This window comes from Phyllobates terribilis, unplaced genomic scaffold (genome assembly GCF_046119375.1).
Source record: "Phyllobates terribilis strain yellow unplaced genomic scaffold, ASM4611937v1 Scaffold_4__5_contigs__length_816908805, whole genome shotgun sequence".
Taxonomy (NCBI): domain Eukaryota; kingdom Metazoa; phylum Chordata; class Amphibia; order Anura; family Dendrobatidae; genus Phyllobates; species Phyllobates terribilis.
This window is the reverse complement of record NW_027362764.1, coordinates 66,932,265-66,959,805: the sequence shown is the minus strand read 5'-3', so window position 1 is coordinate 66,959,805 and position 27,541 is coordinate 66,932,265. Positions and strand designations below refer to the sequence as shown.

General features: G+C 42.2%; 1 protein-coding gene across 1 annotated transcript in view; it reads left to right on the top strand.

Moving 5' to 3' along the window:
- The window catches only part of CUBN (cubilin), a 259,514-nt gene that overhangs the window by 12,227 nt on the left and 219,746 nt on the right, over positions 1-27,541 (top strand). Inside the window, exons 5-16 of the mRNA XM_073677458.1 lie at positions 4,643-4,744; positions 10,582-10,685; positions 10,807-10,933; positions 14,990-15,158; positions 15,356-15,487; positions 15,575-15,670; positions 16,309-16,433; positions 20,107-20,293; positions 23,046-23,164; positions 24,025-24,259; positions 24,482-24,663; positions 24,807-24,969. Of these exons, the coding sequence (XP_073533559.1) occupies positions 4,643-4,744; positions 10,582-10,685; positions 10,807-10,933; positions 14,990-15,158; positions 15,356-15,487; positions 15,575-15,670; positions 16,309-16,433; positions 20,107-20,293; positions 23,046-23,164; positions 24,025-24,259; positions 24,482-24,663; positions 24,807-24,969 (1,741 nt within the window). The remainder of the gene's footprint in view (positions 1-4,642; positions 4,745-10,581; positions 10,686-10,806; positions 10,934-14,989; positions 15,159-15,355; positions 15,488-15,574; positions 15,671-16,308; positions 16,434-20,106; positions 20,294-23,045; positions 23,165-24,024; positions 24,260-24,481; positions 24,664-24,806; positions 24,970-27,541) is intronic.

Sequence of the window (27,541 nt, the reverse complement as noted above, 5' to 3'; positions counted from 1 at the left end):
AGTAAAGAAAAACGAGTGGCCATCATTACTTTAAGAAATGAAGGTCAGTCAGTGCGAAAAATTGGGAAAACTTTGAAAGTGTCCCCAAGTGCAGTTGCAAAAACCATCAAGCGCTACAAAGAAACTGGCTCACATGAGGACCGCCCCAGGAAAGGAAGCCCAAGAGTCACCTCTGCTTCTGAGAATAAGTTTATCCGAGTCACCAGCCTCAGAAACCGCAGGTTAACAGCAGCTCAGATTAGAGACCAGGTCAATGCCACACAGAGTTCTAGCAGCAGACACATCTCTTCAACAACTGTTAAGAGGAGACTTTGTGCAGCAGGCCTTCATGGTAAAATAGCTGCTAGGAAACCACTGCTAAGGACAGGCAACAAGCAGAAGAGACTTGTTTGGGCTAAAGAACACAAGGAATGGACATTAGACCAGTGGAAATCTGTGCTTTGGTCTGATGAGTCCAAATTTGAGATCTTTGGTTCCAACCACCGTGTCTTTGTGCGACGCAGAAAAGGTGAACGGATGGACTCTACATGCCTGGTTCCCACCGTGAAGCACGGAGGAGGAGGTGTGATGGTGTGGGGGTGCTTTGCTGGTGACACTGTTGGGATTTATTCAAAATTGAAGGCATTCTGAACCAGCATGGCTACCACAGCATCTTGCAGTGGCATGCTATTCCATCAGGTTTGCGTTTGGTTGGACCATCATTTATTTTTCAACAGGACAATGACCCCAAACACACCTCCAGGCTGTGTAAGGGCTATTTGATCAAGAAGGAGAGTGATGGGGTGCTACGCCAGATGACCTGGCCTCCACAGTCACCAGACCTGAACCCAGTCGAGATGGTTTGGGGTGAGCTGGACCGCAGAGTGAAGGCAAAAGGGCCAACAAGTGCTAAGCATCTCTGGGAACTCCTTCAAGATTGTTGGAAGACCATTTCCGGTGACTACCTCTTGAAGCTCATCAAGAGAATGCCAAGAGTGTGCAAAGCAGTCATCAAAGCAAAAGGTGGCTACTTTGAAGAACCAAGAATATGACATATTTTCAGTTGTTTCACACTTTTTTGTTAAGTATATAATTCCACATGTGTTAATTCATAGTTTTGATGCCTTCAGTGTGAATGTACAATTTTCATAGTCATGAAAATACAGAAAAATCTTTAAATGAGGTGTGTCCAAACTTTTGGTCTGTACTGTATATCAACAGAGGGTTCATGATCTTATATTAATACATGACCTAATTGCTGCACAATTTAACCCTACTTGACAAATTATGGACATGCCCTTTAAGTAGCATTGGTTAGATGTGCTTTTTTTAATGATAATCAAGCCACTTTCTCATGCCTCGCCCCCTCCACTTGATCCGAGGGTCTAATAAAGGCCAGCTGTGCTAAAAATCATGAGAGTTGGAAGACCCCGTTTCAAAGTTTGCATTGGACCCTATGAGTATGAGCTAAACTCGGCTGATTCTGTGAGGCCCATAGACATTGAATTAACTTAAGACCCCAGTTCTAATGACCATTGGGACCTTCAGCAATAAACCTTATAGTAACCTTATATTTTAAGACCTTATCCAATATGCAAATTGTCTCTTCAGAGAGGAAGAGGACTAGAACTCTAGCGCCAACAAGGCTCGTTGAAGAGTCGATATTGACTTTTAGGATCGCTGCTTCCAATAGGTGGCGCTAGAGCTCTAGTCCTTTTCCTCTCTGAAGAGACAATTTGCATATTTCATTTCCCAGAGGAGCATGAATGGCCTATAAGTCTCCTCACTCTGACATGATAGGCTTGGCTTGTCACTCTCCACAAGCAGAAATATTACCCCTTAGACCCCAAGACCTTTTCCAAGTATCCAGGATCTTGTCACTCTCTCATCTCGGGGGAAAATTGGACCACTTTTCATTTTATCACTTTCTAGAGTCTGTATTACTCTAATGACAATTTTCTGATTGTGAAAGAGTTCTCCAGTGAAGACAACGAATAGATCGGTGGGTTCCGACCACCGGGATCCGCATAGGCATTCTCTGTGGGGATGCCGAAAAAGTCTCAATAGCACCATAGGAAATGAATGGAGCAGCAGTCGGACACGCGCACAACCGCTTTATTCTAAAAGGGATAAAAATTTCCCATTGTGGATAAAAGTTCCCTGTTCTGCTGATTGGTGCATGTCCCAGTGGTCAGACTCCCAATGATCAACAAATGTGTCGGATAGGTGATACCTTATCTTTACTGGACAATCCCTTTAACTCTCATTCATTGCATCTGCCATTAATCCCTTCACAATCCATGAACTATACAGTATATGTCACGGGTTTACCGCGACAGAGAGGAGCCAGAAGACTGCAGCGTCTGATTCTTCCCACTCCTGCACTCACTAGAAGCCTTTCATCTTCATATTAAATGGTGCAGGTTTCTTTCAGCAGTGCAGGGGTTAATCCGCTAAGTTGTGAGCTCCTGGAAGCCTACCTGCATTAAGGCTCTCAGCTGTTCAGTGTTAGCCACTCAGCGCCTCTATATATACTGGGCTTTGTCTTGGAGTCATTGCCAGAGCTAGCTTATGTTGCCTGGTTCTAGGAGTGTGGTGGAGTGTAGTTGTTTGAGAAGGCTTTTGGAGGATTTAAGCTAAGACTGTTGTATAGTTTAGTTTGTGTGTAATCCTCTTCTTCTCCTATTTTGTTTTTGTCCCCACCTCCACTTCCCGGTGTTTACCTCTGTTGTTTGTGTATATAATTGTATGATTGGTATTTTCCTTTAGCTCTGCGGTATTACCTTGTTATTCTGGTTGGTGTACTGCCATAGGCCACGGCCCCACTATCAGTGTTTGGTCAGTATTTTTTCTCAGGAGTGGAAGCCAAAACCAGGTGGAATAATCAGAGAAAAGGTATAATAGAAACAAGTCACCAATTCTGCTTTTATCACCCACTCCTGGTTTTGTCTCCCACTCCTGAGAAAAAATACTGACCGAATACTGATAGTGGGGCCGTGACCACACACTACTACTCCCCTCTTCCCTGGGTGGGGGAAGGGAACAGACTGAGGGCGGATTGAGGAGCTCAGACAAGGTACGTGACCCCGGCGTCTTCACCTTCAGATGTAATCCAATGAACAGGGCCAGGTAGGGTGCCCCTAACGTTAGGGACAGGGAAGGAGCCCCTTGCCCCAGGATACCCGACAACAGAGTCGTGACAGTATATCCATTATACAGTGGGTACGGAAAGTGTTCAGACCCCTTTAAATTTTTCACTCTTTTTTTCATTGCAGCCATTTGGTAAATTCTAAAAAGTTCATTTTTTTCTCATTAAAGTACACATCTTGACTGAAAAAAACAGAAATGTAGAAATTTTTTAAAATGTATTAAAAAAGAAAATCTGAAATATCACATGGTCATAAGTATTCAGACCCTTTGCTCAGCATTGAGTAGAAGCCTCCTTTTGAGCTAGTACAGCCATGAGTCTTCTTGGGAATGATGCAACAAGTTTTTCACACCAGGATTTGGGGATCCTCTGCCATTCTTCCTTGCAGATCCTGTGTGCTTAGGGTCAAGTCTGAGGTCCAGAGCACTCTGGAAGAGGTTTTCATTCAGGATATCTCTGTACTTTTTAGAATTTACCAAATGGCTGCAATGAAACAAAGAGTGAAAAATTTAAAGGCGTCTGAATACTTTCCGTACCCACTGTATACCCTCCACCTGCCTCTAACTCCATACAAAAATTCTATATGAAGCCATCAAATTGGTGTATGTACCAAAACTTGGTACCAATAAAAACTACAGCTCAGCATTCAGAAACCATCCTGACCTGGCTCCATCGATACAAGAATACTAGTGGGCACTAAAATAAAAAAAAGTTATGACTATTGGAGATGAAGAGCAAGCAAAATACAAAAAATGAAAATTGTCCCTGTCCTTCAAGGGGTTGACTTATGATTATTCTTAAGGAGCGCACCGCTCCCCTGCCTTCTGGCTTCCTGTTTGCTGGGGGATTGGTGCACTCCTGAACATTGACAATTTGGAAAAGCATCATGTTTGAGCTTCTCGCAGAACTATACGGGCATGGACATACTAAACCTGGCTGGATCCAGCTTTTCGGCTAGCTTCAGAGCAGAGCATGCATTAAATCAAAGAGGTTGCAAGTGCGCGCTCTTTGCTTAGGAAACCAGCCACCGCTGAAAGACTACAGAGGTGGCCAGTAACTAGGAAATGAGTAGTAAGCTATAAAATTCAAAATCTGTCCGTTCTTGAGATTGGATAGGATTTTTAATAATCGGTAAATTGCAAAATGGTTTATTTTTACAAGCATTTTAGATTTTTATCCATTTAACAAAACCCTATGAAGGAAATCAGTCAATAGTATCCATCCTCCTAAGCCGTCTACATGGGCACTCAGGTCTTAGGTAGGAAGTTGAATAAAATGATGCCTTTATATCTGTGATCCAATGTCTTATTCCAGAGAAATCCACATTTTTCTTAGTATGTGAGTGAGCTGTAAAGATCATTTACTTATTAAGAAAAATGTGTGTGAACAAACACTGAATTCATAAGTCCTTCACCTTACATCTCCCCTATTTGTGGTCAATGCTGTGTCATTTTTTTTTAATTATTCTACTGGCAGCATCAGAGGAGTAAATTTATTTTCTTCTTTTTTTTTCAGAAAATCAACCGGAAAACGTGCACTAGTAATCCGTGTCAGAACTCGGGAACATGCCTCAATCTCGTGGATTCCTTCTTTTGTCTGTGCTCCAATAATTGGAAGGTAAAGAACTGACCTAGTGTTCAATCACCTAGTAAAGTTACACTCAGATCCACATAATCTGGCTTCTCATCTTAGGACAAGGTCTACAATAATACGCAAACCTGGCATGGATACAGTCGACCAATGCATGTAGCTTTTAAATTAATTGTCATGTTTACAAAACTCATAAAGTAACATTTCGGTCCAAACTCGACTTCTGCTATGATGACATCTCGACCGTCAGTCACCAAACTGCTGAAACCACTGATTGGCTGCAGGAATAGGTGACTGGGGTCATGCTTTTGGGTTCAAACCCTTGAGCTTGTGGTTTGTGGTCGGCTTCTCTTTCTGCCGAACCACAGCAGACACACCTTTTCTCCGGGTGTTTAGGTTCTGCTATTCTGGCTGCAGTCTGTTTAGCATAACACAAGCGTTTTCATTTGTCTGTCCTATCACCTTTCGGTTGCGGCTTTATATTCTTTGCCCCAGCTGGCATTTCCAGTTGGTGATAGTTTTCATTTGGATATTCACTCATTCTGCTGTAAGTTAGAACCAGTCAGAGAAATTCCAGCTAGAGTTTCTTTGTGCTGTCTCTTTTCTTAACTTTGTACCTACCTTCTGTTTCTTTTTAGGAAGTAGGCGGCATATAGTCTAACAGTGTGTACTTTATACTTTACTTTGTATTTCGTGGTTTTCTTTACTCACTCTGGGATCTTTCTTTTTTTCAGCACACTTTCCCTTTTGCAGGTAATTCACACTCTGCACTGCCCTCCGGTTCTTTAGAAGCAATGTGAAGCGCTCAGCTGACTTTTAGGCAGTTTTGCCACCTTCTAGTCTGTGGTTAGGGCTACCTCTGCTGAAGCAGGAACCACTAGGGACTGCGGGTCAGGGTCTTTAGTTTGTACAGTAACCAGCAGAGTCAGTTGCAGTTTTTAGTTTGTTACCTAATTTCCCGAGTGAGTTGCTGTACAAGCATAAAAACTGGTGGTCGGGATGTCATCTTTTCTGGTCCCAACAGAGGCCAAAGGAACGGCAGCTCTGGAGCAGAGGAGGATTCCAGTGGGGAGTATCCTCTCTTCCTCTTTTTTATAATGCTTCCTACTCTCTTTAATGTTTTCAAAAGTAGTGCACAATCCCTTTAAATTAATTAGATAGAAGGATCACAAGAGTTCTTCTTTCTGAAGGACCTGTGCTGTCCTGCATTACACAGTCAGCACATTGGCATCATATAATGCTTATAGAGGATCCGTGACTTGCCATAAATATATATATTTTTTAACCTGATGGAAAAGCTGCTGTTCTCCTGAATCTGGAGATGTTTTTCTTTTGTTTCTGCGCCACTCCGTTCCCAATATATAGTTTCCTCCTCCCTGTATATAAATCTAGTCTTGTTAGACAAGTGGGTGTGGTCATCAACTCTTCTCTGTGGGCATCTTCTTGAGGGTAACTTCTTCTTAGTTAAACAGGCTAGTATATTTTCAAAACATTTTTCTAGTAATGATTTTTTTATGTACAGTTCATTTTTTTAATTTTATAAATTCTAACTAAAATTCCATGAGTTCGCTATTTTGTTTAAGTTTTTTTTATACAAAGTAAAGAGTTGAGCGATTGGAGTAAGTGGTGGATGCTGTTTGTGTTCATAGTGGCAGTGTGCTTTTACTTCATTTAAAGAGGTATCCTCATTGCCAAGATCCTATTCCAATATGCAGTAGGTATAATAATAATAATATTAGCAAATACCGCCAATTAGAAATATAGTATAGTTCTTTTAATTAGCTATGTTGCTTACCCCATGTACAGGGCATTGCAGTAGCCTAGTTATCCATGGTTACAACCACTGATGTAGTGACCGTTGTTCGTGGTCTTAACGTAAGCTACTGCAATGCACTGCACATAGGGTAAGCAACATAGGTAATCAGGAGAACTATACTACTTTTCTAATTGGAGGTATTTGCTAATATTATTAATATTATACCTACTACATATTGGCATAGGATTTTGGAGATGGGACTTTTAATCTTTCTTTATCTAAATTTTGGCAATATGTCAAAGGGCATTTAATTTTTCGATTTATCTTCACAATCTGAATTGATCTCGCTTTTGGATTGGCAACACGTCGCTATTTGGTTTGTCTTTACCTATTGGCCAAATTAGATACAATCTAGAGAATACACATTGTGGTATTAAGCCGACTGGCAGGAGTAAAGTGGAACCTTAACGGATTATTCCCGTCTTCAAAAATGGATTTTGTCGGATAGGTCTTGTAAATACAAGCAATTTCGCAATTTACTGTTTATTAACATTTTCATCCGTTCTTGAGATATTAACACTTTTCTTTTGTTTATAGCTCATTGCCTTGGTGATCGACCACCTCTGCTAGACAACAGAACATCCAATATAAGTTTCTCAATCGGTGCATATTAAAGATCATATATAACGCTCAGTGGCTAGCACCTATTAGTGGAAGTGTTGGTTAAGTCGCTCAAAATATATAGATAATTGAAGAAAAAAAGCACGACCATATCGACCCTAAATAATGATAAAATTTAACTTTTATTCATAAATAGTATAAAAAATTACTCCATAATCAGCATCAGGCACAATGCAAAAAGTGCAGAAAAGCACATATCATGTTGGATAATCATCTCACTGAAGGGACAATACGGTCCACATTGTATAGGGTCCGAGGCATCACAGCAAAGATATATAGTCCTTCATATAGTAGACTGATAGGGAGGATCTCCAAATGATCACAGCACAGTGTCTATGATAATACCCATATAATAGTGCATACACAAGTGTATATATATATATAGTTTGAAACACTATGCAGTACCTCATAGGGGACCCATAACCTATACTATCTAGGTGCTATGTGTCAGCGGCTCAGGTGTTCATTCACCATATAAAATGCCAAATAAAAGACATTAGCAATGGCCACTATTATACCTAATTCAGTCAAAATATGACAAAATAGGAAGGTTCAGAAATGGGTCTATATTATCAAAATGCGTTCCTGGCAAACGTAATGGAAGGTAAGTAATAAGCAAGCAATTCAATATATCAAGGAAAGTTACCTAGGTCAAAGGCTGTGCTGTCTGGGTGCCCTCACGTGGAACGCGCGTCCACCCCAACGCTCGTTTCGGCGTTGCCCTGAAGAAGTGCTGTGATCATTTGGAGATCCTCCCTATCAGTCTACTATATGAAGGACTATATAACTTTGCTGTGATGCCTCGGACCCTATACAATGTGGACCGTATTGTCCCTTCAGTGAGATGATTATCCAACATGATATGTGCTTTTCTGCACTTTTTGCATTGTGCCTGATGCTGATTATGGAGAATTTTTTTATACTATTTATGAATAAAAGTTAAATTTTATCATTATTTTGTGTCGATATGGTCGTGCTTTTTTTCTTCAATTATCTAGACAACAGAACATGCACAGTGCTTACAAGTTCTCTTCTATTGAGCTTGTAAGTACTGCTTTGATTCTGTAGAGGATATCTGGAGCGCATTGATACCTCCTAATCACCAGCTAGCTTCAGCAGCACAGTGTTTACAGCAGCGGAGGTCGGTCTTCATGGAAACAAGCTATAAAGAAGAGAAAAGTTTTTATAGCTCAAGAATGGCTGAAAATTTTAATAATCAGTAAATTGAAAAAGTATTTGTTTTTACAAGCTCTATCCAACGATATCCACCTACTAAGATGGGAGTAATCCTTTAAGAGTTTTCCTGAATTAGTTTAAAGAGTCTGCTCATCACTATTAAAGGAATATCAGCTGCTATACAGTAAACAGCCCATAGGCAAGAGTGGCGCTATTTCTCTATCCTTGACCACGTAGTGCCGTATAATTGTAGTCAGTGGCAGATTTTCTCATTTATTGGTCAGACCTAGATATTATTTGGTCCAGTTTGGAATACACTTACAGTCTTCAGCAATGTAACACAACTACAGCATTTACCTTGTAATAATTATGTTACTTTATTTATTGTATTTTACTCACATATTACATCATATTCCGCAGCGCTTTTCAGACATCATTATCACTGTCCCCATTGGGGCTCACAATCTCGATTCCCTATCAGTTTGTCTTTGGAATGTGGGAGGAAACCGGAGAACCCGGAGGAAACCCACACAAACACGGGGAGAACATACAAACTCCTTGCAGATGTTGTCCTTGGTGAGATTTGAACCCAGGACCCCAGCGCTGCAAGGCTACTGTGCTAACCACTGAGCCACCATACAGTGCTAACCACTGAGCCACCGTGCTACTTATTAGTGCTATCCTGTTTGGCCGAGTGACCATATGGAACAATGTCTGAACAACTGAACGTCTTTCATCCATTTAGTTCATTTTTGCTGGCTCCTATAATTCAGTTTTGTTCTCGTGACCAATGATAAAGACCTACGGGGATGGAAGATGAATATACAACCAAAACGTAATGATTGTTCTTTCAAGTGGCTGCATACATGTTATGTACATTGCTCTTCTATCATGTTACACATCATACGGAAATTCCCTGGTGAATATTCCCATAAACATCCAGCAATTCCCACAGATCTCTATGTATAGTGTGACCATCTCACGAGCTTCTGGTGTCAACCATTTCATAAGTTGTGGTACCATCTTCATGCGAGATCACATTACATAGAAGAAAGCGGAATGTGTTAAAAAGTGAATCCTTCTGATGTCAAGGTTTGCAGCTCTTATCTCTACTCTCCTAAACAAGTGATCTAAATTTTACTTGGTCGTAAATCAGCTTAGAAGATGGATCAGTAGAAAAGAGATTAAGTGTTATAAGTCCTGCCGTCAAATAAAGCTCCCTGATTAACTCACTTATCCTGCAGTTTGCCATGTACTGTGATACACAGAGGATGTAGAATTCAAACAGAACAAAGTTGAGGTTGCACCGTTACATGCCTGGTGAATAAAGCAGCTTGTATGAAGCTGGAGTGCTGCGTTTTTTAATTTTTTTTCATTGGGTTCTTCAACATAATGACAATCAATGATGCCATACTTTGAATAGTCTGAGTGGTAAACTCCAAGGTTCATTTCTAGGGCCATTATTATTTAATTCATAACCAGCGATGTATCTGTAGATATCACCTAGTGCCATTTAGTGTTGACACATGACAAAATATATGCTAAGAGAAAAGTCATGTAGCCTAAAGAAAACTCTTAATTCTTCTTATATGCACTTAGTAAGTGTTGTGTGTGTAATGTGTAAGGAGGTAGTGCAGCATGTTGCAGGTAGCACAGCGCTAAGAACTAAAACCCAACATGGTGGAGTATTAGGATCTACTGGACATTTAAGCATTTTTCTTTCTTTCCTGTCTTTTCTTTCTCCTTTCTTTTCTTACCTTCTCTTCTTTCTTTCCTTCTTTCTTTCTATCATTTCTTTTCTTTATTTCTTTCTCCTTTCTTTCTTTCCTTCTTTCTATCTTTTCTTTCTCTTTCTCTTCCTTTTCTTTCTTTCTCTTCTTTCTTTCCTTTCATTTCTTTCTTTTCTTTTTCCTTTCCTTTCTTTTCTTTCTTTTCTTTTCTTTTTCCTTTCCTTTCCTTTCTTTTCTTTCTCTTTCCTTTCTTTTCTTTCTTTTCTTTCTTTCCTTTCTCTTCTTTACTTTTTTCTTTTCTTTCTCAGGAGCACCCAGAAGAACCCTGCTCCACCGACACTGTAGACGAGTTCAAAGACTTTTTATTGATTCTGTTTTGCATCCTCACTTTTTTATTTTCCTTAGTGCATACAGTATGCTTGCTCACAACCATCTCGTAAAGCCAAAATATAGTTTATGAAGCAAAAATAGTTAAGGGAGTTCTGATCTATATACACTTTTATTATTTCTTCAATGTGAAGGGTCCTATATGTGCCGAAGATGTCAATGAATGTCAGCTGTATGGTGGAACAGCACTGGGTTGTCAGAATGGAGCGTTATGTGAAAACACACCTGGAAGTTACAGGCAAGACTATCTATCTATCATCTATCTATCTATCTATCTATTATCTATCTATCTATCTATCATCTATCTATCTCATATTTTCCGCTTACCTGTCTATATGAATTCCATTGGTGTGATACAGCTGCTCCTGTGCTCCAGAGTGGTATGGTCCACACTGTACCTCCAAGCATGATGACTGTAAAGTGGGGTCTGCAGAACTCTGTGTGCATGGAAAATGTATAGATTTGGACAGAACACAGCAAGACCAGGTAAGTGATTGACATCAACTCAACTTGTATAATTTATCAAATGGATAAAACTGAATTTAATTAAGATCTTCACTGGAGTAAATGTAAAATGGCATTTAACAAATTCCCCATGGCCACGGCAAGACTAAAGTAGTCTATACACATGAGATAGCAGGCGACTCATTTGGCCACCTACACCCCTCATACATGGATGATTGACTCATCCGAGATATGCATTTTCAATAGGCACAGGGCATCAACCTGCAAAAGGGATTTTAACAGCCCAATTCTTATGTTCTCTGACATCATTTTAAAGAGGCCTTCATACTTAGCAGGTGGTCTGCAAGTCCCATCAAAGTTAGTGGATTCATCTGACTTTCAACTAATGTGTAAAGGGACTTTAAACCTGTGAATCCTTCTTCTTCCCAGACATAGCCTATTTATCTATCTATCTATCTATCTATCTATCTATCTATCTATCTATCTATCTATCTATCTATCTATCTATCTATCTATCATCTATATCTATCTATTATCTATCTATCTATATATATCATCTATTATCTATCTATCTATATCTGTCTATCTATATATCATCTATATATTATATAATCTATTATCTATCTATCTATCTATCTATCTATCTATCTATCTATCTATCTATCTATCTATCTACCTATCCACTTTTCCTGCCTATTCATATACATGCATAGAGAAAGCTTTAACATTCTTCTCCCAGCTACACAGAGAAAACCTCTAAATAATGCCCACTCTTTGAAAAAATCCTGTAAAATCTGTTTCCACTGTCCACTTATAAAAAAATATTTTTAGTCCTGGTTTCCATGCCCCCTCCTAGCAAAAGCATGTGACTCCTTCTCCATGCTACAGATACAGAACGCTGCCTTGAGCACCCACCCATGAGATAAGCCTGTAAATCCTGCTTCCCCACCTATTCATAGAGAAAGCTTGTGAGTCCTGCTTCCCCATCTACTCATAGAGAAAGCTTGTGAGTCCTGCTTCCCCATCTACTCATAGAGAAAGCTTGTGAGTCCTGCTTCCTCATCTACTCATAGAGAAAGCTTGTGAGTCCTGCTTCCCCATCTACTCATAGAGAAAGCCTGTGAGTCCTGCTTCCCCATCTATTCATAGAGAAAGCTTATGAGTCCTGCTTCCCCACTACTCATAGAGAAAGCCTGTGAGTTCTGATTCCCCATCTACTCATAGAGAAAGCCTGTGAGTTCTGCTTCCCCATCTACTCATAGAGAAAGCCTGTGAGTCCTACTTCCCCATCTATTCATAGAGAAAGCCTGTGATCCCTGCTTCCACACCCACTCAGGGAAAGCCCATGAGTCCTGCTTCCACACCCGCTCAGAGAAAGCCTGTGAGTCCTGCTTCCCCATCTACTCACAGAGAAAGCCTGTGAGTCCTTTTTCCTCATCTACTCATAGAAAAAGCCTGTGATTCCTGCTTCCCCATCTACTCATAGAGAAAGCCTGTGAGTCCTGCTTCCCCATCTACTCATAGAGAAAGCCTGTGAGTCCTGCTTCCCCATCTACTCATAGAAAAAGCCTGTGAGCCCTGCTTCACCATCTACTCATAGAGAAAGCCTGTGGTTCCTGCTTCCACACCCACTCAGAGAAAGCCTGTGAGTCCTGCTTCCCCACCTACTGATAGAGAAAGCCTGTGAGCCCCGCTCCCCACCTACTCATAGAGAAAGCCTGTGATCCCTGCTTCCACACCCACTCAGAGAAAGCCTGTGAGTCCTGCTTCCCCATCTTCTCATAGAGAAAGCCTGTAAGTCCTGCTTCCCCATCTACTCATAGAGAAAGCCTGTGAGTCCTGCTTTCCCATCTACTCATAGAGAAAGCCTGTGGTTCCTGCTTCCCCACCTACTCATAGAGAAAGCCTGGAAATCCCGCTTCCCCATCTAATCATAAAGAAAGCTTGTGAGTCCTGCTTCCCCATCTACTCATAGAGAAAGTCTGTGAGTCATGCTTCCACATCTACTCATAAAGAAAGCTTGTGAGTCCTGCTTTCCCATCTACTCATATAGAAAGCCTGTGAGTCCTGCTTCAATATCTACTCATAGACAAACCCTGTGAGTCCTGCTTCCCCACTTACTGATAGAGAAAGCCTGTGAGCCCCGCTTCCCCACCTACTCATAGAGAAAGCCTGTGAGTCCTGCTTCCCCACTACTCATAGAGAAAGCCTGTGAGTCCTGCTTCCCCACCTACTGATAGAGAAAGCTTGTGAGTCTTGCTTCCCCACTACTCATAGAGAAAGCCTGTGAGTCCTGCTTCCCCATCTACTCATAGAGAAAGCCTGTGAGTCCTGCTTTCCCATCTATTCATAGAGAAAGCTTATGAGTCCTGTTTCCCCACTACTCATAGAGAAAGCCTGTGAGTTCTGATTCCCCATCTACTCATAGAGAAAGCCTGTGAGTTCTGCTTCCCCATCTACTCATAGAGAAAGCCTGTCAGTTCTGCTTCCCCACCTACTCATAGAGAAAGCCTGTGAGTCCTACTTCCCCATCTATTCATAGAGAAAGCCTGTGATCCCTGCTTCCACACCCACTCAGGGAAAGCCCATGAGTCCTGCTTCCACACCCGCTCAGAGAAAGCCTGTGAGTCCTGCTTCCCCATCTACTCACAGAGAAAGCCTGTGAGTCCTTTTTCCTCATCTACTCATAGAAAAAGCCTGTGATTCCTGCTTCCCCATCTACTCATAGAGAAAGCCTGTGAGTCCTGCTTCCCCATCTACTCATAGAGAAAGCCTGTGAGTCCTGCTTCCCCATCTACTCATAGAAAAAGCCTGTGAGCCCTGCTTCACCATCTACTCATAGAGAAAGCCTGTGGTTCCTGCTTCCACACCCACTCAGAGAAAGCCTGTGAGTCCTGCTTCCCCACCTACTGATAGAGAAAGCCTGTGAGCCTCGCTTCCCCACCTACTCATAGAGAAAGCCTGTGATCCCTGCTTCCACACCCACTCAGAGAAAGCCTGTGAGTCCTGCTTCCCCATCTTCTCATAGAGAAAGCCTGTAAGTCCTGCTTCCCCATCTACTCATAGAGAAAGCCTGTGAGTCCTGCTTTCCCATCTACTCATAGAGAAAGCCTGTGGTTCCTGCTTCCCCACCTACTCATAGAGAAAGCCTGGAAATCCCGCTTCCCCATCTAATCATAAAGAAAGCTTGTGAGTCCTGCTTCCCCATCTACTCATAGAGAAAGTCTGTGAGTCATGCTTCCACATCTACTCATAAAGAAAGCTTGTGAGTCCTGCTTTCCCATCTACTCATATAGAAAGCCTGTGAGTCCTGCTTCAATATCTACTCATAGACAAACCCTGTGAGTCCTGCTTCCCCACTTACTGATAGAGAAAGCCTGTGAGCCCCGCTTCCCCACCTACTCATAGAGAAAGCCTGTGAGTCCTGCTTCCCCACTACTCATAGAGAAAGCCTGTGAGTCCTGCTTCCCCACCTACTGATAGAGAAAGCTTGTGAGTCCTGCTTCCCCACTACTCATAGAGAAAGCCTGTGAGTCCTGCTTCCCCATCTACTCAGAGAAAGCCTGTGAGTCCTGCTTCCCCATCTACTCATAGAGAAAGCCTATGAGTCCTGCTTTCCCACCTACTCCTAGAGAAAGCTTGTGAGCCCTGCTTCCCCATCTACTCATAGAGAAAGCCTGTGAGTCCTGCTTTCCCACCTACTCGTAGAGAAAAACTGTGAGTCCTGCTTCCTTGACAGCTTATAGGTTTTTATACAGGGCGAGCTGTCAATAGCTGAATCTCCTGGCAATGTTTATATGTTTTTTTTTCTACTTTACATATATTTTTTATATATATTTATTCAAACCATGGAAAACAATATGTCCCCTTCAATCCTATTCTGTACCCAGATACCAGATAGGAGACTTCACAGATGTACTCTGAAAAGCAGGAATTATTTATTAATTTAATATTACAGTAAATTGAAGGGTTTTATTTATACATTTATTTCAGTTTTAATAATATATAAACTATACATTATTTTATAAAAATTAGAATTTACAGTCATATATTTTGTATCTTCTATTGACCTCACAGCCCAGATACAGCTGTGTATGTGACGCAGGATGGACAACTCTGAGCGGAGCGTCTTCGTGTACGGAAGATATTGATGAATGTTCTCTGCTCAATCCTCCCTGCTCCCAGAGTCCTCCAGTGCTGTGTGACAACACTATCGGTTCCTTTACCTGCGGACCTTGCCCGGCAGGTATTGCCATGGGAATACTAGGAACTTACTGTACATACATAATAGTTTTTGCATTTGTTACTTTTTGGGGAGAATAGTTTGGCCCCAGATTCCGTCTTCTATGATTTTTTGGGCACTTTTAATAACTATGGTAGTGTTTTCTGTGCGCCGGTTTGCAATTATTCTCAGTGCCCTGATTGTGCTCTGACTCTCTATAGGTTGGCAAGGAAATGGACACAGTTGTCAGGATATTGATGAGTGTCAGACAGACAATGGCGGCTGCTCTTTGGCTCCGCTGGTAAAATGTATGAACACTATGGGCTCCTATCATTGTGGCCCTTGTCCTCCAGGTATGTTACTTATATTATATGTCGGCCATAATTGACTTTGTTTTTCGATATTTTGCTCTGAAAAAAGTAAAATTATAACCTAACCAGGTTATGAAGGCGACGGACAAACCTGCAGTCAAGTGGATGCCTGTTCTGTCAATAATGGAGGCTGCCACCCATTGGCTTCATGTGGCCCCAGAGAAGGTAATATTATTGTCATGATTCCGCCTATCGGTGTGTGAATGACCCTTTTGCCGTCCAATCTAGGGCAGGGGTGTGTTGAGCTGTCAGTATGGTGATGGACAGCTCAGCCGTCCAATCGGGAGCGTACTGAGCTATCAGTGTCTTGAGAAAGAGTTTAACCATCCAATCAGGGTGTTCCGGAGCTTCATTCATGTGTCTCCTGTTCAGAGTAATTACCTGGCTATTTAGCCGACTCTCTGCCTTAGATTTCTGTCAATTGTAGCTTTGCTCAAGAGGTGTGTGTTTGCTCTGTGCTTCTAGTCTTGAATTCTGATCTTTGTTGCTCGACCTTGGATTTGCCTTAGACCATCCGTTTGCCTAGCCGTTTTGTCGTGATCCGCTACTTTTTTTGAATTCTGACCTCGGACTGATTCCTGACTACTCCTTTGTCTCACCCCTCTGTCCATGACGTACCCTCCTGGCTTTTGACCTTAGACCTCTTGACTACCCAGCCTCATGGTTTGTCCGTGAGTAGTGACTGGCGTCACAATTATAGATTTCTTTATTTATGAAAAGTTCATTGAGTTTAGAGAAGAAAATCCATGCATCACCTGGCTAAAATTATGACTTAGTTTCTACTACTTTTTGTGTTCTCTCAGAGGGTACCTTGCCAATCTGCGTCTGTCCGCCTGGGTACACTGGAAATGGGTACGGGGAATATGGATGTCGGCCTATCAGTGACATTTGTCTGAAGGACAATCCTTGTGTAAATGGAGTGTGCAAGGTGGGTTATTATATCATATCTGTCATTTCCAATTACTGGGATTATTTCATAATGACTATTGAAAAAAATGGACAAAATGTGAAAAGTGTAACGGATCAAGGCTTGAATAAGCTCCGGGCATAGGAATATGTTGTAGCTATAAGTTGCATCATTATGACAATCAGTGCACTTTAGCACCCATTTATTGATGTACAGGGATCATCGTAGATCCATGTGCTTCTTATCAGATGGGTATTCACTGTTGTTACAATATGTGACTCTTGAAGAAATCTGATATCAATGTTGTATCTGTAGTCAAAGAAAAATGAAAACCAAGTTAAAAATAGAAAAGAACCATCCAGCTATCGCCATACTCACCTCTCTATAACATAGTGTTACGGGTCCGGGTGGTGGAACCTCTGCGCTTCGGTGCAAGGAGGGACCAGAGGGGTGTGACTAAGTGCCTGCTCGGTCCGACCCAGGTCACACGGCGGCTTAGTCGATTCCGTGAACAAGGGAGGGACCGCGCAGGTGAACCAGGTGCCACTCTGGGACCGACCTTGAGTGAGAGCAGGCGACTCCCACGGGTCAGATGACAGGAGCTGACCGGTACAGTGGATAAGCACGGCGGGCAGGCTGGCGGGTGGTCCAGGTAGATAAGCAGGCCGGTACGGCTAATAGCCAGACAGGCACTCCGGGTAGGCAAGCAGGCGGGCACGACAGGTTACTTGGCAGGTGCTCCGGGCTGGCGGGCCCGGCAGGTAACTGGCAGGTGCTCCGGGTTGGCAGGCTGGCGGGCACAGCAGGTAACTGGCAAGTGCTCGAAGTAGGCTGGCTGGCGGGCACGGCAGGTAACTGGCAGACTGACGGGCAGAACTATAGACAGACTGGCGGGCTGGACTGTAGACAGACTGGCGGGCTTCACTGTTAGACAGACTGACGGGCAGGACTGACAGGGAGCGGGACCTGAGGGCTGAAGCAAGTGTTAGCAAACAGAACAACAACCTTGCACAGGCACCTCCATTTTGGAGGAGGTGCCTTATATAGGAGAAGTCCTCCGTCCATTGGCCGGGGACTTTTTAGGACGGCGCGCATGGCCCCTTTAAGAGGGAGGGAGCACGTGCGCGCGCCCTAAGCACAGTGCCCGGGAAGCTGCGCGCGGTGCGCGCCACAGCAGCAGGGCAGCAGGAAGACGCCGGACCTGGACCGCCGTGATGAGGGGAATGGCGTCTCTGCCCAGCAGGAGGCCGAGACGCCGGTGCTACACATAGCAGTGGACATAGGAAGGAGCAATTCATGCCAAGCTTGTATACCCAAATTGCCTCTTCAGAGAGGAAGATGACTAGAACTCTAGTGTCACCTATCGGAAGTCGCAATACTAAAAGTCAATATCGACCCTTTAATGTGCCTTGCCACATGACTTGGGATAAAAGCCAATCCAGGATCTCAATTTTCAGACACTGTGTTTCGGGGTGCTGTCCCTCATCAGTGCAAAGTGTGAGATCTGATTTGGCTGGGTGAGAGGAGTCTGACCAGGATCCAAGGGGTAGCATTTCTCACACTTTGCACTGATGATGTGCAAACACCCCAAAACACCATGTCTGTAAATTGAGATTCTGGTTTGGCTTTTATCCTAAGTCATGTGACAAGGCTCTTTAAAGGGTCAATATTGATTTTTAGGATTGCTACTTCCAATAGGTGACACTAGAGTTCTAGTCCTCTTCCACTCTGATGAGCCAATTTTCATATTTAATTTCCCAGAGGAGCATTGCATGGCATATAAGTCTCCTCACTCTGAGATGCCAGGCTTGGCATGTCACTCTCCACAAGGAGAAACATTACCCCTTGGATCCCGGTCAGACACCTCTCACCCAGTCAAACCAAATCTCACACCTTGCGCTGATGAGGGGCAAACACCCCAAAACACCGTGTCTGCAAATTGAGATTCTAGTTTGGCTTTTATCCTGAGTCATGTGGCAAGACTCGTTAAAGGGTCTATATTGACTTTTCGGTTTGCTACTTCCAATAGGTGGCGCTAGAGTTTTAGTCCTCTTCCTCTCTGATGAGACAATTTGCATATTTAATTATTATTTTATTTTTAATTATTTATTTAATTTCTCAGAGGAGTATTACAAGGCTCAAAAGTCTCCTCACATTGGCATGCCAGGCTAGGCATGTCACTCTCATTAAGGAGAAACGTTACCCCTTGGAAGATAGTATACTAAATGGGAAAAACTGATATGGAAAAGGACTTTGGAATATTAGAGGACAGTAAACTTCACTGTAGCAACCAGTGTCAGGCAGCTGCTGCCAAGGCAAATAAAATAATATGATGCATCAAAAGGGACAAAGATGCTCATAGTTCTACCATTTTATGGATCACTAGTCAAACACAGAAAGTGTACAATTTTGGGCACTGGTGCTCAGGAATGGCATAGTAGAGCTAGAGCGATTCATAGGCGGGTAACTAAAGCAATAAATAGAATGGGTGAACTACAGTACGTAGAATAATTAGAAAAAATAGGGGTTTTAGTGTAGAAAAAAGAATATCATCTATTTATACATATGACTGTAGCTATCTACTGTTTCTACAGGAAAGACAGCAAAGGTTTCTCTATCAATGTAAACATGGATTGTAAGAGCAATTATATATGGATTCTTTACTGTAAAAGCAGTTAGACATGGATTCTTTACTGTAAGTGCAATAAGAGTATAGAAATCTCTGCCAGGGAAACCGGTCATGTTAAATTTACTAAAAAAAAAGTTCAAAAGGGGCCTGAATACCCTTCTTTATATTAATAATATTACAATTTAATATTACACTCCTGGGGTCAAAGATTGTATCATGATTGTGGGTATGTAAAAAAAAGTGTAAAAACTGTGATAAAAGCGTTAAAGAAAAGACTTTAGAAATGTGAGTGAAACCGACAATTTGAAGAATTCTCCAAAAGTTCAGATGCACAGTGTGAACTGAAACATTACAACATATTGTATATATTAAGGACCTTCCATCTTCATCTCATGTTGTGCGTGGTTGATTATTGGGTTGGTTTTGTGGGAATTGAGTATTTCTTCTATCTTCCACCATGCTTCTGCCATTTTGCATGCTATCACCAACGATTGTAAAGATGGGTATGGCATGATGGCAAGTGGACATGGTTGGTAGGTCATGTAGCTTCAAGACACCAAAGGGATGAATCCTCAAGACTGATGTTTCTTTTATCAGTTTTGCATCAGAGACCCCCTCCTCTAAATTTGGTCGCCTTTAAGGCTGCTTGTCAGCAAGAATCTGACATTTTTGCCAGCTATAAATTGGAGTCGATTTCTCCTACAATGTACAGCGCTTTCTAGAGTAAATTATAGTGAATCTGTCGAGCCATGGTCTTAGCGTTGCTCAAAAGTTTGCAACTTTTATGTATTAAAAAACTTCAAAAAATGTTTGATCAATTTACTCACTGAAAAAAAAAATCGGAATTGTGCCAATGTGCCAAAATGTCACATAGCCTTGGTAGGACAATGTATGAATCAGATCCTAGGCCATAGCTATTGGGGGTGCAAAGGGAGCAATCAATCACACCTTGGCTCTCCATTTGGATCTTTTTAGATATGGTGAAAATGCCCCAAAACCTTAAAAACTATAGCAGTAATGGTTAGGAATGAATTGTTATCTATATTTTTTACCTATTTCTTTCAGCCCGGCATCTCAAGCTACGTTTGTGAGTGTCATTCAGGGTGGACTGGAACCAACTGTACAGAGAACATTAATGAGTGTGCCAGTAACCCATGTCGGAACGGAGGCGTCTGTACAGATGGAATCAGTGGTTACACGTGTAACTGCACCAGCGGATGGACAGGATTCCACTGCGAAACCCAAACACAAGGTACATAGCTGCTCCGCGTTACTATTTTATCTATTTGTTATTGTTGGTTACATTTGCTTCTTTATAAGCATGTTTTGTTCTTTTTTGATTCTTTTTTTCCCATCAGTTTTTTTTTTTTTGCCTTTCCATCAAGGGTTTTATTTATTTTTTTTTTACAATAGTTTAGCCTGAAGCGATACACTCTGAATGTGAAAAATAAATTAAACCTCTATGAAAAAATGCCGTACAGGATAGCCTCATAGCTATCGTAGCATTAATATGGAGGACACCATGATTGTAAAGGGAACTGAGCCTTAGGCTATAGTCACACAACAGTATTTTCTGTCATCCGAGAGAATTGGGCCAATTCTGCTAATCACACTTAGATCAGAGTGTGCTCTAATTCTCTCGGATTAGAAGAATATGGAAAAAAAACAAATTTCTCCATCTTCTCCATTCTGTCAGTCCGTGGAAATCGGACTGCACTCAGATGTCATCTGAGTGCAATCCGATGTTTTCTATGGACTCCTTGACTTGCATGGCCTAGTGCAATCCAAATATCCTGCTGCGATTTATTTCAAGGACCGACTTAGTCCGAGGAAAATATTGGACATGTGCATGACCCCATAGAATAACATTGGTCTTGTGCACGAGACATTAGAATTATACTGGTCTCTTTTCAGAACATACATTTGTTGCCACTGATAAAAAATAACAGCCAGGACTAAAATCCACCATTTCTCATGATTGTATGTTTCCTAATGGCTGAGCCTCCACTTATGGTCATTAGTTATGCCTCCCTCAACCTTTGCAGATATTTTTTGCATTGCTCCAATAAATTGAAAATTAAAAAAAAATGCACAAAATTATCTTTATTAGAACTCAGCATCTTATATATTTGGCTCAAATGCAAACCTACATGTTTCCATGGTAACAGACTACAAACAAAGTCTGCGTAGTCTGACATTTTTATCATCCTCCCTTTCATCTATTCCTTACTTACATGCATTTAGTAAGTTATCAAGTAGGAGACAGATAGACATACAGTACATAACCAGTACATACCCAGACTGCACAGCTTTTGTTTGTCGTCTGTTACCTTAGACGCACATTGGTCTGCATGGGAGCTGTAGACACAAAACAATACAAAAATATATATTTCATACTATTTGCAAAGTGTATTAATCATTCTTTTTTTTAATGTAGTGGAACAATTTAAACAATGGTTGTCAAGGTGGAAACAGCCTTTTATCTCCCCTTTTATGTATTTGTCGAAAAAATAAAAGTGTTTTCCTGATATGCAATCATTAGAAACATAAATAGGTTTTTAATAGTAGCATTTTTTCCAATTGTATATACTATGTAATGTGTATGTAATTGTCAGGGTTTCACAGTGATGACACCAGGGAGATCACACAATATCTCACCGTTGCCGTCACTCTGTCAGGATTTCGTCAGGGATTAGCCAGCACACGATCCCCACTACTCACTATGTGGGTATCGGCAAGCGACCAGTGAGCGTATGGCGTCACACCTCCGGATTCCAACGCATGGAATATGTGTATACACCCCCGTACGGTCACTGTCAGCTTCACAATAGCCCAATTATTATTATTTGCTGCCACCACCGTCCAGATTTGAAATATAATACAGGCCTGGTCGGATGCCTGCATTCTGGTAGCGTATATGGCTTCGGGGAAGGGAACGATTACAGAGCAAAAGAAGCAGGACTATTAAATTTTATATTTAATCCAAAAGGGAGGCAGTGTTATGAAAAATATACGAAGATACTCCAAAGGGGACAATACAATACATATGCAGTTACACAAAATAATAAGGATTAAAGCAGAAACTTACTATAAGATCGCTGAGACAATTCAATGTAGGTGGAGGGGAGACACTTCCTTTGATTAGACTGTTATCGAACAGGATCCTTTGCTATAATAAATATATACTCCTGGCAATGAATATGGATCAATCTTCAGTTGGATCTTTTATGTCGAAGAGGGACCTACCCACACGCCCCTTGTGCTGACATCATGTGGGCTGGGCTCCACCCTACATGTTTTTATTAAAAACTCTAATTTCTTTGATAACTCCTCACTGGTTGATCACAGAAGCCCAAAAGTGATACTATATTTTTTATTATGAATTTACCTTTCCGTAGAGACTACACATGGCATAGTTGCGATACGTTATTCTGGTACTTTTGCGCCACAGCTCTCTGGAAGGGCTTACAGCGACAGGAAAACATCCCCACTGTTCCCCGGCTGACCCTGCCACTAAAAACATAGGTCCCATTACCATCAGAATTATGGAACTTGAAATATTCCATATTTTGTATCGGCTCCAGCCCGGCTAAAGATGTCTGGTGAATTCCCTTTGAAGCTCTGGGAATATTGGGAGTGTGTTTGAAGCCTAAATGAGCTTTCCTCCTCACCCAGGTGTAAATTATTGCAGGCCTGCGTCAGTGGAAACTGCCTTTGCATTTTAATTGGGTTGGTGGTACCCTTACTGCTGGCATTTGCTACCTGTCTTTGTGTGTTAATTTGCATACAGACAGATGGTCGATTGCCAGCTCTTGTCTTGTGATAAATGGTGGATAAGGGAGGGGTGAGAGGGGCTTCAGGGAGAGAGAAAAAATCCTTAATATTTTTCTTAATATCTCCATGACAGTAATATGTTGTGTGTATGTTGTATTGTGTTAATTGTGTGGTTTAGCATTTCGTTCTTATTATTTTAAGCTAACATTCTGTTTGTGTCTTTTTTTTAGCTTGTGGAGGGGTTTTAACTGGTTTAAATGGGACATTGAGCTTTCCTAGCAATCCAGGCAATGAATCATATGGAGACAATATGAGCTGCTCCTGGGTCATAAAAACTGAGGCCAACAAGGTGAGGACACAGTATACAAATGGCAATTATATTTCCAAATGCTTTCAGGAGAAAGAAAATGGCAAGCAAAATTACCAAACCCTTTCCCCATTTGTGTGGACTCTTACAATACTTTTCTTTTCTCACTTTGCACCATTTTGCTTGAATACGAAAGAAAAATGCTATTGTTTTTTGTAACCAAGGAAGAGAGATCCAGCTCCTTGGACATAAAAAGTTCTTTATTGGTACAGGATAAAATTCCAAATAACATCCATATCAGCTTAAAACAACAAAAAAATACCAACGCGTTTTTGGTACGTCGAGCATCTTTAGTCATGACTATAACTGTAGGTGTTTGACGCACCAGAAACGCGTTGGTGTTTTTTATTGTTCTAAGCTGATATGGATGTTATTTGGAATTTTAACATGTAGCAATAAAGAAGATTTTTATGTCCGTGGAGCTGGATCTCTCTTCCATGCTTCCGGTTTAGGGTGTTTTTGGCAGTAACAGTATCTGTGTTCCGGACAGGACTAGATTCAGGCATTACTGGTGAGCTGGACTTGGTTACTTCGCATCGTTTTCCGTATTTGTAGTCTGATCTGGCTTTTATTTCTCCACTCGGTAACCTCTTCTTCCTAATGTAGAGGCAGTAGAAGAGAGGAGTAGAGGGAGTCAATCAAATAGCACATAACTGAGGGATCAGGCTACACACAGCTTTGCTTATAGTCTGTAACTATGGAGACATGTAACTCTGCATAGGAGCTGTATATGGCTGTATACTACAGGGCTTAGCTGCACAATTTTTCGGAGCAGTTTTATCAGATGTAGGGTAAATGCATTACAAGAATTACAAAAATTTGATTCCTCTTTGTTTTCATAGATTCTGCGCATTTCAGTCCCGTATTTCAGCTTGGAGATGAGCCACAGTTGCAGTTTTGATTTTCTTCAAATCCACGATGGACAAACAATCTCAGATTACAAGCTGGGAACATTCTGCGGAAAAACCATCCCAGAAGAACTCTTTAGCTCCCATAATGCATTATATCTCTGGTTCAAATCAGATCACAAATTCAACAATGGAGGATTTCGGATTAACTGGGAATCCCTGGATCCAGGTGTGAAATTTTTCAAAGCACAACTGCAAACTGTGTAGTAATTCCGCTGCAGCACCTCCGCAGGGGAGATGAAGCATTGCACAGTTTATCTTCCTTATTAACCATTTGTTAGCCATTACAATTTTACATTATGTCAATTCAGTCGAGTTCTTTTATGATCCTTACCCCTCCAAATAGGTTAGATGTTAATGTTGCATAATTATTACATTGTTTTCTATTTAGTTTGTGGAGGTCAAATCTCAGAACCTCATGGATCCATATTGTCCCCTGGTTATCCTGGCAATTATCCTCCTAATCGAGACTGTTACTGGACAATCGCTGTTGACCCTGGTCTCTACATCACCTTTGCTTTTGGCGTATTAAGTCTGGAACGACACGACAGTTGCCAGAACGATTACCTGGAGGTATATACACTATATATGCTTTATGTGCTCTTCGCTCCATTGGCAAGCAGTTTTTACCTACAAACATATGTTTTCTTCATTTCGTACATGTTGCCAGCTCATCACACTTTGCTACTATACTGTATAATAATTTTACTTCTCAGATTAAAGACGGTCTGATGTCCCACGACCCCACCATTGGGAAATTTTGTAACACAAGCTCTCCAGCTCCTATCCAGACATCGGGTCCATATGCCTGGGTTCACTTTCATTCTGACAGTACGATAAGTGACAAAGGATTTCATATCACCTACATAACTTCTTCAAGTGAGTAACAGTAACAAATGTGGAGGAGGTTAAATGGTTCTTGTACGTCCAGACAATCTACAAATCATTTTAAAAATTATGTTGTCCAGCTTTAAAAAAAATCAGTCTATGGTACCAGCCACTAGATAGCCCCATTCTGCGTAACTTCTTCTCCACTGCCTGTTGTTATATGTAATGTGTCTACAGCAGTTGAGACAATGAGACGGATTACTGGAAGTGGGGTCGGGTCTTTGTCACTACATGATGTGGGGAAGGGTCTTGTCTCTCTACAGGAAGTGCAGGCAGGTCTTTGTCTCTACAGGATATGGGGATGGGTCTTGTCTCTCTACAGGAAGTGCAGGCAGGTCTTTGTCTCTACAGGATATGGGGATGGGTCTTGTCTCTCTACAATTAAGTGGAGGCAGGTCTTTGTCTCTACAGGATATGGGGAGTGGTCTTGTCTCTCTACAAGAAGTGGAGGCAGGTCTTTGTCTCTACAGGATATGGGGAAGGGTCTTGTCTCTCTACAGGAAGTGCAGGCAGGTCTTTGTCACTACAGGATATGGGGAAGGGTCTTGTCTCTCTACAGGAAGTGGAGGCAGGTCTTTGTCTCTACAGGATATGGGGAAGGGTCTTGTCTCTCTACAGGAAGTGGAGGCAGGTCCTTGTCTCTACAGGATATGGGGAAGGGTCTTGTCTGTCTACAGGAAGTGGAGGCTGGTCTTTGTCTCTACAGTATATGGGGAAGGGTCTTGTCTCTCTACAAGAAGTAGAGGCAGGTCTTTGTCTCTACAGGATATGGGGATGGGTCTTGTCTCTCTACAGGAAGTGGAGGCAGGTCTTTGTCTCTACAGGATATGAGGATGGGTCTTGTCTCTCTTCAGGAAGTGGAGGCAGGTCTTTGTCTCTACAGGATATGGGGATGGGTCTTGTCTCTCTACAATTAAGTGGAGGCAGGTCTTTGTCTCTACAGGATATGGGGATGGGTCTTGTCTCTCTACAGGAAGTGGAGGCTGGTCTTTGTCTCTACAGGATATGGGGATGGGTCTTGTCTCTCTTCAGGAAGTGGAGGCAGGTCTTTGTCTCTACAGGATATGGGGATGGGTCTTGTCTCTCTACAAGAAGTGAAGGCAGGTCTTTGTCTCTCTACAAGAAGGAGGCAGGTCTTATCTCTCTACAGGAAGTGGGGCTGAGTCTTTGATTCTCCACAGAAAATGGGGCAGGACTTTGTCTATCTACAGGAAGTGGGGGCAAGTTTTTGTCTCTTTACTTGAAGTAGGGGTTGGTCTTTGTCTCCAGGAAGTGGAGATGGGTCTTTATTTCTTTTGAGGAAGTGGGGGCAGGTCTTTGTCTCTCTACAGGAAGTGGAGGTGGGTCTTTGTCTCTCTACAGGAAGTGGGGGTTTGTCTTTGTCTCCAGGAAGTGGGGATGGGTCTTTAACTATTTTTAGGAAGTGAGGGCAAGTATTTATCTCTCTACAGGAAGTGTGAATGGGTTTTTATCTCTCTACAGGAAGCAGAGGTGAGTTAAGTTTTGGTCTTTCTGCTCCTGCCTTCCTGTCTGTCAAACTGCATTAATAGTGATAACAGTGAAGTGGGCTTTCAGTTCAGGGCAGGCAACCCATTGAGCAATGGCAGAAACAAAGCACTCTGGGATGTAAGGCAAATTATATTTCTGCATCAGTAGTTCTATTTTTTGGCTCTACAGGAAGGGGGTGCAGGTCTTTGTCGCTCTACAGGAAGCGGGGGTGGGTCTTTGACGGGACAGAAAATGGGGCAGGGCTTTGTCTATCTACAAGAAATGGGGGCAAGTTTTTGTCTCTGCAAAACTTGGGGAGTGTTTTTTATCTCTCTATAAGAAGTGAGGGCAAGTCTTTTTCTCTACAGGAAGTGTGAAGTAGGGATGAGTTTTGGTCTTTCTGCTCCTTCTTTCTTGTCTGTCAAACAACATACATAGTAATAACAGTGAAGTTGGTTTTCAGATCAGGGCAGGAAAGTAATAACATAAATTCTCCTTAAAAAGCATTCTTTATTAAGTATGAATTTTAAAAAATACCCATATTACACACACAACAAATAATTTAGTGAATTTAACCCCTTTCCGACCATGTCAGTAATAGTACGTAGCTGCGCCCTGGGCCTTATGGACCAGCTACGTATTATTACGCGCGCTGCGATCGCGCCCGCACACAATCGGTGTGGGGCGATCGCCGCCGGGTGTCATCTGATTGTCACAGCTGACACCCGGTGCTATGTGCTTGGAGCGGTCCCGCACCGCTCCCGGCACATTAACCCCCGCAATGCTGCGATCGAAGTCGATCGCAGCATTGAGGTGGCAAGGGGGGAGGTGATCGGTATACTCACCTCTCCTGCCGGCGTCCAGCGATGTCTGCGGCGGCTTCTGGATGTTGCCATGAAGACCCGATGTCGTCATGACAACATCCGGGTCACCAGGAGGCAGGACGTTCCTTTGGTCATGCGTAGTGTGCGACCAAAGTAATGTCTCCCCTGTGTGCAGCACTGACAGGCTTCATGGCATAGGGAGCTGCTGCTCTCTATGCCATGCAGCCAATCAGGCTGCAAAAAGTGAAAGT